The sequence below is a fragment of the Ahaetulla prasina genome, chromosome 3 (assembly GCF_028640845.1).
Source record: "Ahaetulla prasina isolate Xishuangbanna chromosome 3, ASM2864084v1, whole genome shotgun sequence".
In the NCBI taxonomy this organism is placed as follows: domain Eukaryota; kingdom Metazoa; phylum Chordata; class Lepidosauria; order Squamata; family Colubridae; genus Ahaetulla; species Ahaetulla prasina.
In genome coordinates this window covers 206,032,223-206,047,402 of record NC_080541.1, presented here as the reverse complement: position 1 = coordinate 206,047,402, position 15,180 = coordinate 206,032,223, and the positions used below count along the sequence as shown (strand labels likewise).

General features: G+C 37.1%; 1 protein-coding gene across 4 annotated transcripts in view; it reads right to left on the bottom strand.

Moving 5' to 3' along the window:
• The window catches only part of BCAS4 (breast carcinoma amplified sequence 4), a 38,261-nt gene extending 23,487 nt beyond the window's left edge, over nt 1-14,774 (bottom strand). The window contains exons 1-4 of one of the 4 annotated variants that reach the window (XM_058178089.1): nt 14,429-14,774; nt 5,234-5,305; nt 2,643-2,693; nt 1,464-1,565 (exon numbers count right to left, since the gene is read on the bottom strand). In XM_058178089.1, the coding sequence (XP_058034072.1) occupies nt 1,464-1,565; nt 2,643-2,693; nt 5,234-5,305; nt 14,429-14,650 (447 nt within the window). In that variant the 5' untranslated portion in view covers nt 14,651-14,774. The remainder of the gene's footprint in view (nt 1-1,463; nt 1,566-2,642; nt 2,694-5,233; nt 5,306-14,428) is intronic. The other 3 variants (XM_058178087.1, XM_058178088.1, XM_058178090.1) reach the window with 3 other exon arrangements.
• Nucleotides 14,775-15,180: the final 406 nt, after the last annotated feature.

Below are 15,180 nucleotides of genomic sequence, written 5' to 3'. Positions count from 1 at the left end.
ATGAAAAAATATATTGACAGCATATATAAAATTTGCAATATGGCTTTATAATTGAGCTATAATTAGTTCATGACCAAAGTTACAACAGTACTGGAAAATGTGATTTATGACTGTTTTTCACACATATGACATTTGCAGTATCCTTACGATCATTTGATCAAAATTCAGATGCTTGACAACTGGTTCATATTTATGACCATTGTTATGCTCCAAGGTCACTTGATCAGCTTTTGTGCCCTTATCACAAGCAAAATCAATGGGAAAACCAGATTCACTTAACAACTGGGATACTAACTTATCAACTGCAGTGATTCACTTAACAATTGTGGCAAGAAAGGCTGTAAAATGGAGCAAAGCTCACTTAACAAATGTCTCACTTAACAACAGAATTTTGGGCTCAATTGTGGTCGTACATCAAGGACTACCTGAATGGGAATTAGTGACTGCCTAAGAGTAGAATAGAAACAAATATTATATGAGTACTTAAGTGAAAAAATTCAAGAGAAATTTATACATTGAATATATAGAAAGAATAAATGAAGAATATCTATGGAGTTTCTCAGTCATCCAGGTCAGTGGTCACCAACTGGTGGTCCATGGACCACTAGTGGTCCTTGAGAAAATTTTGGTGGTCCATAGAAAAATTATTTGCATTTTTATATTGCACTAAATACTATTTATCTTTTTAAAAAATTCATATTAGTGGTCCGTGGGACTAAATTATGAATTTAGTGGTCCCTGAGATCCGAAAGGTTGATGACCCCTGATCCAGGTCATGGTTGTCCCAAAGGTGCTTTTCCAAGAAGCAACTGGCCTTTTGGTTTTTCTTTGAAGATGTTTTGCTTCTCATCCAAGAATCTGGATGAGAAGCAAAATGTTTTAAAAGAAAACCAGAAAGTCCAATTGCCTCTTGAAAAAGCACCTTTGGGACAATAAATGAGGACTGAATTATATAGTAAAACAAACATGTGAACAGTGAGTACCTGACAGAAAATGGGACATTGAGAAAGTCCCGTTGAACTGAGCTGGGATCCTCAAAAAGGAAGATGTGAGTATATTAAAAGGCACAAGGTAGTAGTAATATGTGGCGGTTACAAGAGTTAGAAAACTGGTTACAAGGGTAGAAAACTACAAAGAGATATATTAAATACTGAAACCTGAGTTAGCCATATTTCCTTTTTTTAATTCATACATAATTTCTTTCCATGTCTGTGTGGTGTTGTGTAATCTGGTGCACAGCGTAATTTATCCAAAATTGCTCTGATTGGTGTGTTACATTATTTACATTTGCTTTTAGTGAATTTTAATTTTAAAAAATCTATCCACCACTTTTTTTCCACCTGTTTTCCGATGACAGTATGATGATCCTTAATGGTAACTATCTTTTTAAATACTTCAACAGAACAGAACCTACTTGAAAGCATAGATTTCTGTTCCAACCTTACATAATGCAAGCAACAAACCTCTAGTTTATCCACTTTTGTGTAGACATTGTTCATTTCTGAAACCTTGGCCTTAATAAGTGGAATCATCTCTTCCAAGAGAATGGATGTATCACTCCTAATCTGCATGAGGGGGAAAAAAGACACTATCACAAAGCATTGTCAATAAATACAAAAACATATTTGGTATACTATAAGCAATATCATTTTATGTATTATATGGTACCAAACATTTTCTTTTAGAAAATTCAGTACAGATGAACACACCAGTAAATTCCTTCCTAGGAATTTATGTTCTGTAGCTACTTTCAATTATGCTACACTGACAGCTTGTTCCTTACCAGCTACTAGGTCTCCATACTATGTAAGCCACAGAATGTTTCATATTTTAGCTTAAAATTGCAAGAATATATACATTTTCTCTGCCCACAGCTGATTCTTAGCATGCTTCCATTACATCTGTTGATTTGCTGCCAATGATGCCGTTCTGATTTTTTGTGTGCAGCATGTTATGAGAAAAACAATTCTTTGCTATCTATTCTGGCTTTGCTATCCACCCTCTTCTGCCTATCACTAATTAGCTGACAATGCATCCTACAACTGTACAACTGGAGCAGGAGAGGGGTGGGTCTGGCTCCAGGATTCTGGCTACATCTTCTGGGCTAGATTCCTTTCTGTGCTCTTCCCCTACACTCTGCTCTGTTATTATTGTAGTTGAAGAACGCTAAGAAGAAACCAAACCCAGATTGAAATCACAAAGGATGTTCAGAAGCAATGCTTCTACTTTGGATTTTTCTTTTTTTCAGGACAACACAGGTCAGCTTCCAGGTTGCTCTATTCTGTTTAGGAGTGAGTGGTGGGAAGAGTTGTACCCATTATTTACTATTTTGCTTTTCCAGAGTCGCATTAAATCCAGCAGTAGGCAGAGTTAGGATACCTACGGTATTGCCAGTTGAGCAATATAATGCTAAGGTATAGTATGCACAATTCTAAGAGACACTGGCACAGCAGCAAACAAGGGTTGATAGAGACTCATAGAACATAGAGTAATAGGGTTGAAAGAGACTTTGGTGGTCTTCCAATCTAACCCTCCTGCTCAAGCAGGAGACCCTACATCATTTGAGACAAATGACAGGGTAGGGTAAGGTAGGATAGAGGGGGAAGGGAAGGGAAGGGAAGGGAAGGAAATATATTTATCACCTGCAGAAGGATGAAAGGAAATCCTACAGTATTATAGGAGCAGCCATTCTTCTTTGACAATAAAACAAAAACAAAATTGGTTCAGGAAACTAATGTCCCCTTTTGGGGGGCAGAGAACAGCAATATGTATAATAATTAATATGTTTTGGAAACATACCATCAGAAACTGTCAACACAACAAACATAATTAGTATTTGGGTACAGGAGAATCAATAGAAAAATCTGATTGTTGTAAACATGCTAAAAAAGGTAAACACAGTGCATATAACAAAAATGTGACTTTTTCATTCCACATTAAGTATCAACTATGCTTAGTTTTCCCTCTCCTAGAGAAATCATTATGCACTTTGTAAAGAAAGAAAGGTGTAGCAAATACTTTTCTTTTTTATGCACACCTTTGCTGAAATAGGATCCTTTTTTTAAAAAAAAAACCTCAGTAAGTCCTTATGGAAATCCCCTTGGTGCCACATTAAAGATCAAACCACATACAATATGTGGACTCACTATGGTTCCTTGTGAAAAATTACTATCTTTTCTTAGATCTATGCAAAAAAAACAAAAATGTAGCAGCCAACTGATGATTTCCAAACTCAATTCTTCTGTAATTCCTCTGCAAACCACCCAGAATCACTTAGGTGAAATGGGTGGTGTAGAAATGTAATAACTAATAAAAAGTAAATTACCACAAGGAAGAGTTGGTGTGGGGAGAATAAGAGGCAGGAGTAGTGTTTGCTTCCTTGAATTTACCCAAAAAATTAAAAAGGCAGGATAAAGTAACGACAACTATAGTAATGTAATAACACATGAAACCATTTTTTGTTATGTTGCTATTTTTTTTCTGTATTGTAGATTCAGTGGTTTCTTTTAATACCTTCCCACCATTGGAATTATTTGAAATTATGTTTATAATATTACATGTTGGGGGAGTTTCCCCATGAGCTTCTCCTGCCATTGAATTATACTTTTGTTTTGAATTTATTAACCCCTGCTTTTTTCAAGTTTGATCCATCAACATTATTTGTTACCCTCTTCAAAACTCTCCCTGGCTCTACTTTATCTTCTAAGTCTTCCAGTTAATGAGGATCAAATGAAGTTAGCTGGTCCTCTTTTTCTATAAGAGGCTAGATAAAAAGTTTTCTAGGAAATCTGAATATTTATTGAACCTATCTAAGTGATTTTGGATTGTTAACTAGTAAAAAAATCTCATTAGAACAAAATGTATCTTATTCAAAAAACGTAATATAAGTAAAGTTTCAAAGACTTTACTTATATTACGTTTATTCATGCAGACTCATCAGGAAATCACATTGTTTTTGAGTTCTACGCTTTTAGTACTTTTTTTTTTGATGTATTTCACGCTCTTGTTGTGTTTAACCATTATTATTGTAATATACAACAATATATTGAACTGCAGACTGTAAAATTTTTAAAACCAATAAAACCATAATAAAAATAATTGCCTGTTTCTTGGATACAAGAGACAACAAAGAAAACAATGACGACAAAGTTACAAGGCGAGATACTAACAGACATAATTCTACCATTATCTATGCAGAAACATATGTCCTTGAAATCGATAAGAGATCATTCCCAGGAAAGTAACCTTAAATATTTTGTTGATTACAACTGGAGGAGAGAAATCTGAAATGGCAGAATCTGAATACCTATGAAAACAATTTATATATACTTAGGCAAGGTAAGTTACCCTTTGACAATGCACTACATACTTGATAAATATATAATGCTCTTTGGGAAGCCTTTTAAGCATTGTTTTCTAAACTAAGCTGATGTGTGTCACACTTTACTTATCATGGCTTAGAATGTAATGATTAAAAAGGAGCCCACAAATCATTGCAATCCAAAGCAGAGAACCACCAGGTGAAGTTATGTTGCATTTGCACAGATGATACATACAGGACTGTATCAATACCTTCATTTGAAATCACCAGTTGCAAAGTACTGTAGTCAATTTTCATGACACAAGATCAGGGGCCCTCTTGGGAATTTGTTTTTTGCTCCTAAAGAAAAAGTCCATAGCCACTTTCCAAGATGACCTTTGGACAACTATCAACTTCATGGCATTAGGTTATCTTCTCCACTGAAACATAGAGGGGAAATCTTGGGTAGTATGCGCAAAATTTCTCTCTAGAACTAACACAGGGAATCTTTCATACGGTATTCAAGCATCCACAAGAAGACATTTGCGAGCAGAGCTCCTTATTGTGTCTATGCATGCAGGTAAGAATAGTGCACATAAAAATTACAAGTAAAGAGCACTTGTCTAGGCCCGTAAGTATTTGTGCACCATGGTGCCACCTTGTGGCTTAACCATCACTGTTCTCAGTAATAAAAACCATTTCAGAGAAGGTTGTTATCAAGATGGCTGCCTCAGGAAGAATGTGAGCATGTGTATGTGTGTGCACGCTCGCTGGAGTGTGTGTGAGAAGAGAGAAAGTCCTGTAGCTCCCTCTTCCCACACAGCTCACTGCAGCTGAGCTGCTGTTTCTAAATCACTCTCAAGATGGCCTCTAGAGGAGATTACATAAGAGGAAGTATTTAGATTCTCCAAGGTCTTCAGAAGCTAAACATACCATATCAGTCATACCACAGAACTCATCCAGCCTTATTAACATCTCTTCTATACATTCTTCTACTTCTTTCATCTGGAAATAAAGAGATAATTTAAAATTACTGCCCCTGCAAAGTGAGAACATCCTCTGTATGCCAAAATTGAATGACTTGACTTATTTAACAAAATTAAATTCTGACAGTTGAACACAATTTTTCTATTTCAGATTAAATTATGTGAACCTACATACAGAATGCATTTTTTTAAAAAAGGCCATGCTTGACAAACTTGATTCTCCATGTTTTTTTCTCGATGACAAGCATGCAAAATTTTCTTCCTTGGATCCTTTCCAATATCATAGCAACCTGCTTTCTTTGCAGAAAGCATTTTGTTGGTGAAAGCCCATTTAAGGTGATGGAGTTCACCATCTAAGAATCTGTTTGAAACAAGTTCCCCAATTTACAATGATTATTGGAATTTGAATAAAATGGCCTTTGAACGAATTTGAATGGTTAAATTTTTAACAATTGTCCTTTCGTAACACCATTTCAAAGAAATATGTAACATAATGTGCAGTAAAATCACATAATTTTCCAATTACTTCATGTTTTGGAAAGAAAAATGACAGAAAAAGCTAACTGTGCAAATTTCAAACTTTTTCTTTCCTTTGGCCTAGCATAAATTTGGAATGTTTATAGAACAGAAACATTTTCTTTAAATCTGATGGTGAGAATTCTGCTTGGAATGTAATAGAATCTATTATCATGTGGTGATCTTCTGCAACCTGGTGCCTTTCAATTTTGGATCAGGTTAAGAAAGATTATTCAAAATGAATGTTGAAGCATTATTAAAAGGTGAAAATACTACGTATCTGAAATGACTTACAACAGATACTCCTGGTGTAACTAGGTACTCCATCAAGTGCTATCATTTTTTAAAGCAAACCGTGCCTTTAAAACAGTTTGTGTATTTTAAGCTTAACACCATGTGTGGTATCATCCATTATGGCTTATGTACAAACCAGATCACTATCATTTATCCAACAAACCATGTTTTAGAAAATCTTGGTTAGAATTATGAGTGGAAACACTCATGACGGATTCTAGATTCCTATTTTATTATTATTTTATTATTATTATTTATTCAATTTTTATACCGCCCTTCTCCCGAAGGACTCAGGGCGGTGTACAGCCAAGATAAAACAAAATGATACAAAAATATATAATTTAAAATCCAAATTAAAAAACTTATTATATAGGTGGCCTAAAAAACTTTAAAAATATATAAAACTAAAAACCCCATTAAAATTAGTAATAAATTTAAAACCAATAAAATTTAGGCCAGCCCCGCGCGAATAAATAGGTGTGTTTTCAGTTCACGGCGGAAGGTCCGAAGGTCAGGTATTTGGCGTAAACCCGGGGGAAGTTCGTTCCAGAGGGTGGGAGCCCCCACAGAGAAAGATCTTCCCCTGGGGGCCGCCAGCCGACATTGCTTGGCGGACAGCACCCTGAGAAGTCCCTCTCTGTGAGAGCGCACGGGTCGGTGGGAGGCATGAGGTAACAGCAGGCGGTCCCATAAGTACCCAGGCCCTAAGCCATGGAGCGCTTTAAAGGTTGTGACCAAAACCTTAAATTGCACCCGAAAGGCCACAGGCAGCCAGTGCAGTCTGCGCAGGAGCGGTGTTACACGGGAGCTACGCGGAGCTCCCTCTATCACCCACGCAGCTGCATTCTGGACTAACTGAAGCCTCCGGGTGCACCTCCGGGTGCACCTATGCCATCATCACTATTTGTTTTTCCTGTACTTTATCACTACAGGTAATCCTTGAATTATGACCAGAAGCAAGGCTGGCATTGTGGTCATAAGAGGTGCCAATCATTAAGTGGGTCATCCTCTGACTGACCTGATTTTATGACATCTTTTTGCAGCAATCATTAAGGGAAACTGATGTCATTAATCGAATGCCATGGTCTGCAGGAACTGGAAATACATGCCAACTTGTGGCGAAAAAAATCATACATCATGGTTATGGGACAGTGGGACACGGCAAACAGCCATAAATATGGGATGGTTGCCAAGTACCCTCAAAATACGATGTGACTTCGGGGTGGCTGCAGGGTAATGGAGTAAAGGAACTTTAAATTTTTTTGTTCGTCATAACTTCAAACATTTGCTAATCATCATAAAGTAAGTCAAGGACTATCTCTGTTATAGTATTTCTACTCTATTAAAATTATGATTACAAAATTAAACATTATTTTTGCTTTCTTCTGTATTTCAGTACATATCTATTTTTACATACACATACACACAAACACATACATATTCCTTTCTATCTATCTATCTATCTATCTATCTATCTATCTATCTATCTATCTATCTATCTATCAGCAATCTATCTGAATTTCTGTAAAGTTCAACACCACCTTTGAAAGCCTCCCTATTATCAGACTTATATTTCACTTCTTAGGTCACAGACTATCACTTGAAATTGTCTCTTCTAATATTTCAAGGAACAGGACTTACATAAACATTACATCATATTCTCATTTCCTCTGGTGGCCTTTCCACAGGCAAGCAGGATGTTTAGGAACACTTTACATATGACAATTGTTCGCCCACACCCATTGCCTGTTGGTAGCCCTGCAATCGCCGAGCTATTATATTGTGCTTATACTGCATACAATTTAGAAAATGAACACGATAACAAATGGCATAAATATCCCTTAAGTTCTTGTCAATAACAGCCTTGCAAAAATCTGTGACATTTAAATAAACTCCTTTTAGAATTTAAATTGTGAGTCTGGGAAGGATTGAGACAAATCTATGAAATAGCTCAATATCTATTATTAGTCAAGAATTTCTGTACCGGTTCAAAATACAAACAAGGACATACATAAAGACGTGAGCAGAATATTTTCAATACTTCATCTTGTTTATTTGAAAAACATTTAAATTGATACTCCCACTGAGATTTTAGCTAGACAGTGGGCTAAAATTACAGAATATACTACATAAATATATTTGGGCATTATCTCTACTAATCTCTGAAGTGGTAGGCCTTTTGAATGGCAGTGTTCGAGAAAACAGATTTAAAGACTATTTCTTCAGGGAAGACCCTTAAATTCTGCAGTGTTTTCCTAAAATCAGATAGAACCAAAAATAAAATTATGTTTCCAGGTAGCCCAATATAGTGCTATGATATTTGGCAATGTCTTTCTGATAGATAAGAGCACTCTAAAATATGTTCAGAAATGTTATTGCAGAAATGTAAATGCTAAGCCAGATTTCATTTTCGACTCCACGCGATTTCAATTATCACTTTCTTCTGTTAAAATGAAAATGATTATTGCCATGCCACTATGAGGAACTAATTTACACCAAACAAGAAAAACTAAAGGCAGAAAATATTGCTCATTGTTAAGGACACTGTCAAGCAAATGATCCATATTATGTAATTTGGGTCAGTTGCAAATTTGGAATTCAAAACTGACATGGTAACACTTGTCCTCACCCCCAATGTGACATGAATTCAGATTAAAGAGTTACTGTAACAGGCACAAATGTATTAAAGTTTGCAGTTTTATTGATTATATTTATTAATACAGTTTGTTACATTGATAATAAACTTGGAGGAGAAAAAAGCACAGTCTTTTTTTCAAGAAGGAATTAAGAACATACTCCTTCAGGAGATTATTATTCTCACTTAGATCTTACTCAAGCACATCCGTCACTGGAGGTTTTCAAAAACAGACTGGACAACCATATGACTGAGATAATATAAGGTCTCCTGCCTTGAGCAGGGGGTTGGACTAAAAGACCTCTGAGCTCCTTCCAGCTCTATGATTCTGTTTTATGTTCGATGTTCTAACTAAGGAGATCACTAAAAATTCCATTTACTTTGCTATTCATGTTAATATGGCAGAACTCCACTGTAAAAATCCACAAAAAAATTCATTGTTACTTACATTCACAATATTTTCTAACAATATTCTTTCTCTGATTTAAGTACTAATTAATTTTTGGACAATATAATTTGTCTTGTTTTTGTTCTTTAGCAATTTTCCAGTGTAGGCTTCTTCTATACACATTTCTTCAGTGTAATTTTTGAATACTTACTACTATTTGTATACTACTTTCCATAATATACTGTACCTTCTTTTCACAGGTTTTCTGCTTATTTTTGCTGGAAAACAAATTATGAAGTCTGGCAGAAGCAGAACACACAAATTCTCCAGAACCCACAAATTCAGTGTAACCCACAGCAAAATTATTTTGCATCCCTAATTGAAATAGTCATTTTGGGTTCAGCCATCATCTGTAAAATAAACAGGAAATAAACTTTGTGCCTAAAGCTTCATATGTTAACTTTTCTTTCACTTGGTTAAGCAGTACTGGATCTGGTTAACCTGGATTGAAAATTACCAGAAATACCCTAAATCAAGGGTGTTAAACTCATAGCCTGCGGGCTGGATGCATCACGTGCTGGCAACGGCCACCCACTTTTAGCGAAGGGCAAAAAAGTTGTGATACATCACATGACGACATGATGCCGCAAGCTTGACACCACTGCCCTAGATTGTAGATTAGAAGGAAAAGTAAGAAGTGGCACAATCTTGAACCATCAACAAGTCATTCCCAGGAAACAAACCCAATAAATCTATTCATGTAAATTTGGAGATGCGGTGGCTCAGTGGCTAAGATGCTGAGCTTGTCGATCAGAAAGGTCAGCAGTTTGGCGGTTTGAATCCCTAGCACCGCGTAATGGAGTGAGCTCCCATTACTTGCCCCAGTTTCTGCCAACCTAGCAGTTCGAAAGCATGTAAATATGCAAGTAGAAAAATAGGGAGCACCTTGGTGGGAAGGTAACAGTGTTCCATGCGCTTTCAGTGTTTAGTCATGCCGGCCACATGACCATGGAGACATCTTCGGACAACGCTGGCCCTTTTTAGAAACGGAGATGAGCACTGCCCCCTAGAGTAGGGAATGACTAGCATGTATATGCAAGGGGAACCTTTACCTTTACCATATAAATTTGTATTTAAAAGTAGTCTCACAAACATGTCCACTTAACCCAATTACTAGGGGAAAATCCTATTTAAACATGGTTTACTTTGGCATAAATGTGGCTAAGTTCATGTAGTTAATTATAGACTATCTAAACCAACCCAAGCTAGTTAATTTTATGACAGCTTGTATTTTGCTTTGAATGGGGCATAACAGATGTTCAAAAGCAATTATGCTAGATTGTTTTTATTAACAAAGGCATAGAAGTTTAGTAGCCATTATTTCACAATCATAAACAAACATGACAAAAGTGAAGAGTGTCAGTCATCATGCAGCATTAGATAGCATGGACTCTTAAGGATTAGCAAAATCAAACCTGACATTTTCTTCCCCCGGGCTAATTTGAGCACATAAAACAGTATCAATGCTATTATAAAAACAAAGTAGGAGAAAAACTGACACTCTAATTCAGGTATTTATCTTGCTCTTAACAGTCTTAACACACATTTAAACATCTGAAAAAGTATCTTCATGAGATGTCAGTTGAAGTTCACTGAATTTATTCTGGGAAAATTATTATTTATCAAGTAGCAAATAATAAGTCTGCTCTGTGAACCAAGTCACAGGGACAAAATGTAGACTGAGGCAAAGTGTAGAATAACCTCATTCAATTACTCTATTCAGTTCAGCCTTTCTATCCCCAAGTCAAACAGTTCACAACTACTATGGTAGTGTCAGACTACAGAAGACTGATTTAACTAGCAGCATGGAACTCCAAGCACTACATTGGGCTTTGTGAAGCATGACAACCATCATACTTCCCAAAATAGATGAGACCATGACCAGGTAAGCCAAATTGACCTTTTGGATTTTTTTAAGGTGAGGTTCCTGCAAATAAGGCACCTATTTTATCACTTAAAATTAATATATTTATTAGATTCTTTTTATCCTACCTTTATTATTTTATAAATAACTCAAGCTGGTAAACATACCTAATACCCTCTCCTCCCATTTTCCTCACAACAACCACCCTGTGAGGTGATTTGAGCTGAGAGAGAATGACTAGCCCAAAGTCACCCAGCTGGCTTTCACGGCTAAAGTGGGACTAAAACTCATAATCAAACAAATGATTCTGCCATCACTTGTTTAGCTGAACCTACAGTTCATAGTATTTTAACCTGTTGTAATTAAACAGTTTGGAGAGCAAGGATTTATTTGCCCAGACCACACTTGGAAATACAGAGGAAAACTATACTTTAAAATATCAACAATGTCAGAATTCAGGTATTAAACATTGAACAGTATAAATTCTCTCTGTTGTTCCTTACATCGTTTGTTTTGGATAACCTTCATATATATTATGTAGAGACACACAACTCTTAAATGTATGGCAAAAGTACTGTTTTCATTTCATTAATCATGTGTGTCTATTATTTTTTCTCACACACTTTTCCTTTTATTAAATTACTTTAACTACTACATAAAGATCTTTAAAATTTCAATTCAAACTGAATTAAATTAAATCTTATATACATTTGACTTGAATTATTTGCCATGACCACACAGATTTTCTCTATTACGTTACAAAATTTAAAACTGGAAAATTCACATACATTTGCTTATATTTGTTCTATGCACACACACAATAAATATTTACTAAATTACTCTCAATAATCAAATTTCAGCATTGTGCTGCTGATTCATACAATCTTAACAATCTATTCAACCCTCTCCAAGAGAGATCTTTGAAAGTTCACTCAACAGTAAGCTTCATATAGCCAGACAGTTTGGTGTAATGGTTAAGGCACCAGGTTAGAAACCAGGAGATGGTGAGTTCTAATACCACTTTAGGCACAAAACCAGCTGGGTGACACTCTCTCTCAGCCCTAGAAAGAAAGGAAATGTCAAGTCATTTCCAAAAATGTTGCCAAGAAAATTGCATGAAGTTCTCCAGGCAGTCAATTCTGACAACAACATAAAAAAAAGGTGTGCTTTGTTCAAAAGAGATCACTTCCAATATACTGCAATAAAACTATGTGCCTTGAAAATCCTTAACTACGCTAAAATGAATAGAATAGAATAGAATAGAATAGAATAGAATAGAATAGAATAGAATAGAATAGAATTTTATTGGCCAAGTGTGATTGGACACACAAGGAATTTGTCTTGGTGCATATGCTCTCAGTGTACATAAAAGAAAAGATACGTTCATCAAGGTACAACATTTACAACACAATTGATGATCAATATATCAATATAAATCATAAGGATTGTCAGCAACAAGTTATAGTCATACAGTCATAAGTGGAAAGAGATTGGTGATGGGAACTATGAAACGATTAATAGTAGTGCAGATTCAGTAAATAGTCTGACAGTGTTGAGGGAATTATTTGTGCTCTATGTGCTCTATAAATGCTCTATAAATGCTGTGCTCTATAAATGCTCTAAGACATTCCTATTTGTGTGTGTGAGGTAAGAAATATAATTCAAGTACAGTATTTTATTAATGGACCTGTTCATTACTTTGGGTATTAAGTTTTTAAATCCACTATTCTCTTCCATTTTTTTATTTTAAAAAAATGTATAAAACTGGATGCTAACAACGCAATTTTTTGCAATTTGCATTATCCAGAAATTCAGTCAACTGAAAATACTTTTGGATGCTAATAGTACAATATTCACAGCTCAGATATTCAGGAAGTCAGCCAATTAAAAATAAATTTAGCATAACAAACTAAAAAGCCTTTAAAAAGAGCTTGGGAAAAAAAGTTTTAAATGCCTTACCTAAAACTAGTTAGAATGTGAAGTTATAAGAAAGGTGCAACATGGAAAAATGGTCTATTCCTTGTGCCTGTTGTTGCTAACAGCCAAATAGTGTAAGACATAGTGTAAACCGCCCTGAGTCTTCGGAGAAGGGCGGGATATAAATGCAAAAAAAATAAAAAAAAATAAAAAATGAGCCCACAGATGCAAATGATGTTCAATAATTTAACTCTTTAGATACTAATATCATTATTTTAAGCTGAATTTGAACATTAAGTGGAATATAAATATAACCTAACCTTGTAACCTCCAGGGAATAAGTCAATTCCATCTTAAAATTACATTTCCCAATTAAATATTTACCGGCCAAGCAGTAGCCTCACAATATTGATGGGACCTTTGCCCTTGTATTCCCCTCGGTGACTTTCTCCATTTTATTTTAATATTGAACTGTAGCAGAAACAGAAGAGAAACTTACAATACTTAATATGAATCTACAGCATGATTGGCCTCCAAAGATTGGAGAGACAGCTTAAGAAAAAAAAGCATGCAAGAAATTCCAGTTCAAAGATTCCCAAGGATAGCTTGGATCAAAACACTAGTGAAAGATCGAGGAAGACCAACAGGTAATGTTCCCACCCCACAGTCAATCACTGTTTGTTTGTTTTGTAAAGTATTGGATCATTTATATTGTTACATATAGGGATGCCAGTCACTGCACTGTGGAGTAACTGCTTCCAGAGGTAAAGGGATCTCTTAACAAAATAAAGAAAAAGCGGAAGGCACGCCCATAACGAGACAAAAACCCACAGGCTTAAATTTTATCGATTTTAAATTTTTAATATTAATTTTAATGGGGTTTTAGTTTTATATATTTTAAAGTTTTTTAGGCCAATTATAAAATAAGTTTTTTAATTTGTATTTTAAATTGTATATTGTATCGTCTGTTTTTACTTTTGGCTGTACACCGCCCTGAGTCCTTCGGGAGAAGGGCGGTATAAAAATCGAATAAATAATAATAATAATAATAAAAAAAAGAGTGGCACGGATGTAAAAGGATGCCTTTCATATCCTTTAGCTGCCTGCCTGCCAACCACTCTGCAGATTGCCTCATTATTCCATATCCTCGGTGCCAGTTCCTAGCTCTGAGCTGCGTCCATACGACCCATGATGAACCCCATGTTAATTAAGGAACTCGGTGTCGTGGATTTGCATAACCCACGGAATAAGGCACAGAGGCTAAGTTCGGACAAGACGCCCAACTAAAACGCGGTAGGCTAACCTGGGATTCGGTGGGTCGTGGGAACCCAGCCGCCCTCTCCAAGCATGTCCTTCCCTTCTTCCCAAAGATTCCCCCCAGGTGCACAAACCCCTAAGGATGCCGAGCGTCTCCCCGCCCCTACAATGCTTCGCTCTACATGGCCACCCCAGCAGCCTCCCACCGTACCTCCTTCCCGGTCTCAGGGGGCAGACAGTAAGGAAGCGGCCGAGCCTCCTCCTCCTCCGCTGCCGCCTTCCGCCGGGGCTCTCCGTTCTCGGCGGCATCCGCGATCAGCTCCGCCGCCCAGCCGTCGATTGCGGGGAAGGCGGAGGAGGAGGAGGAGGAGGCGGGCGGCGAGGGGCGGCCTCCGGAGGCTGCGGCTCCCCCTTCGGCAGCAGCCTGGCTCATTTCAGCCGCGCGCCTTCTCTCGGGCTGGGGGCCGCGGCACAGCCGGCAGCCAACGGGCGCCGCTCCAGCTTAAGCTGCCGCAGCTTTGCAAAAGCGCAGCGCCGGGCTTTGAAGCGGCTCCTCTGGGAAGCCTGGAGTCAGGGCGCCTCCTAGCGAGCAGGGACCAGAATTGCGCTTTCGGAAGCTGTGGGTCTTTATGTCACATGGGGGTTACTCAGGAGGAGAACTGGCTGAAAACCCGCATGACGCAACATAGGAGAACAAACCCATCAGGACAAGCAGCCCATCTGCATTTAAGAGGCAAAGGCCAGTCTTTTGAAGACAGCGAAGCCCACATTTTGGACAGAGAGGACAGCTGGTTTGAAAGAGGGGGTCAAATGACTACTTAGGCTTCAACCACAACAATACAGGAGCAAATAATAGATAGAAACTCAAGGTAAACGCTCCAAACTTGATTGCAGAAAATATGACTTCAGCAACAGAGTGGTCAATGCCTGGAATGCACTACCTGATTCTCTAGCTTCTTCCCC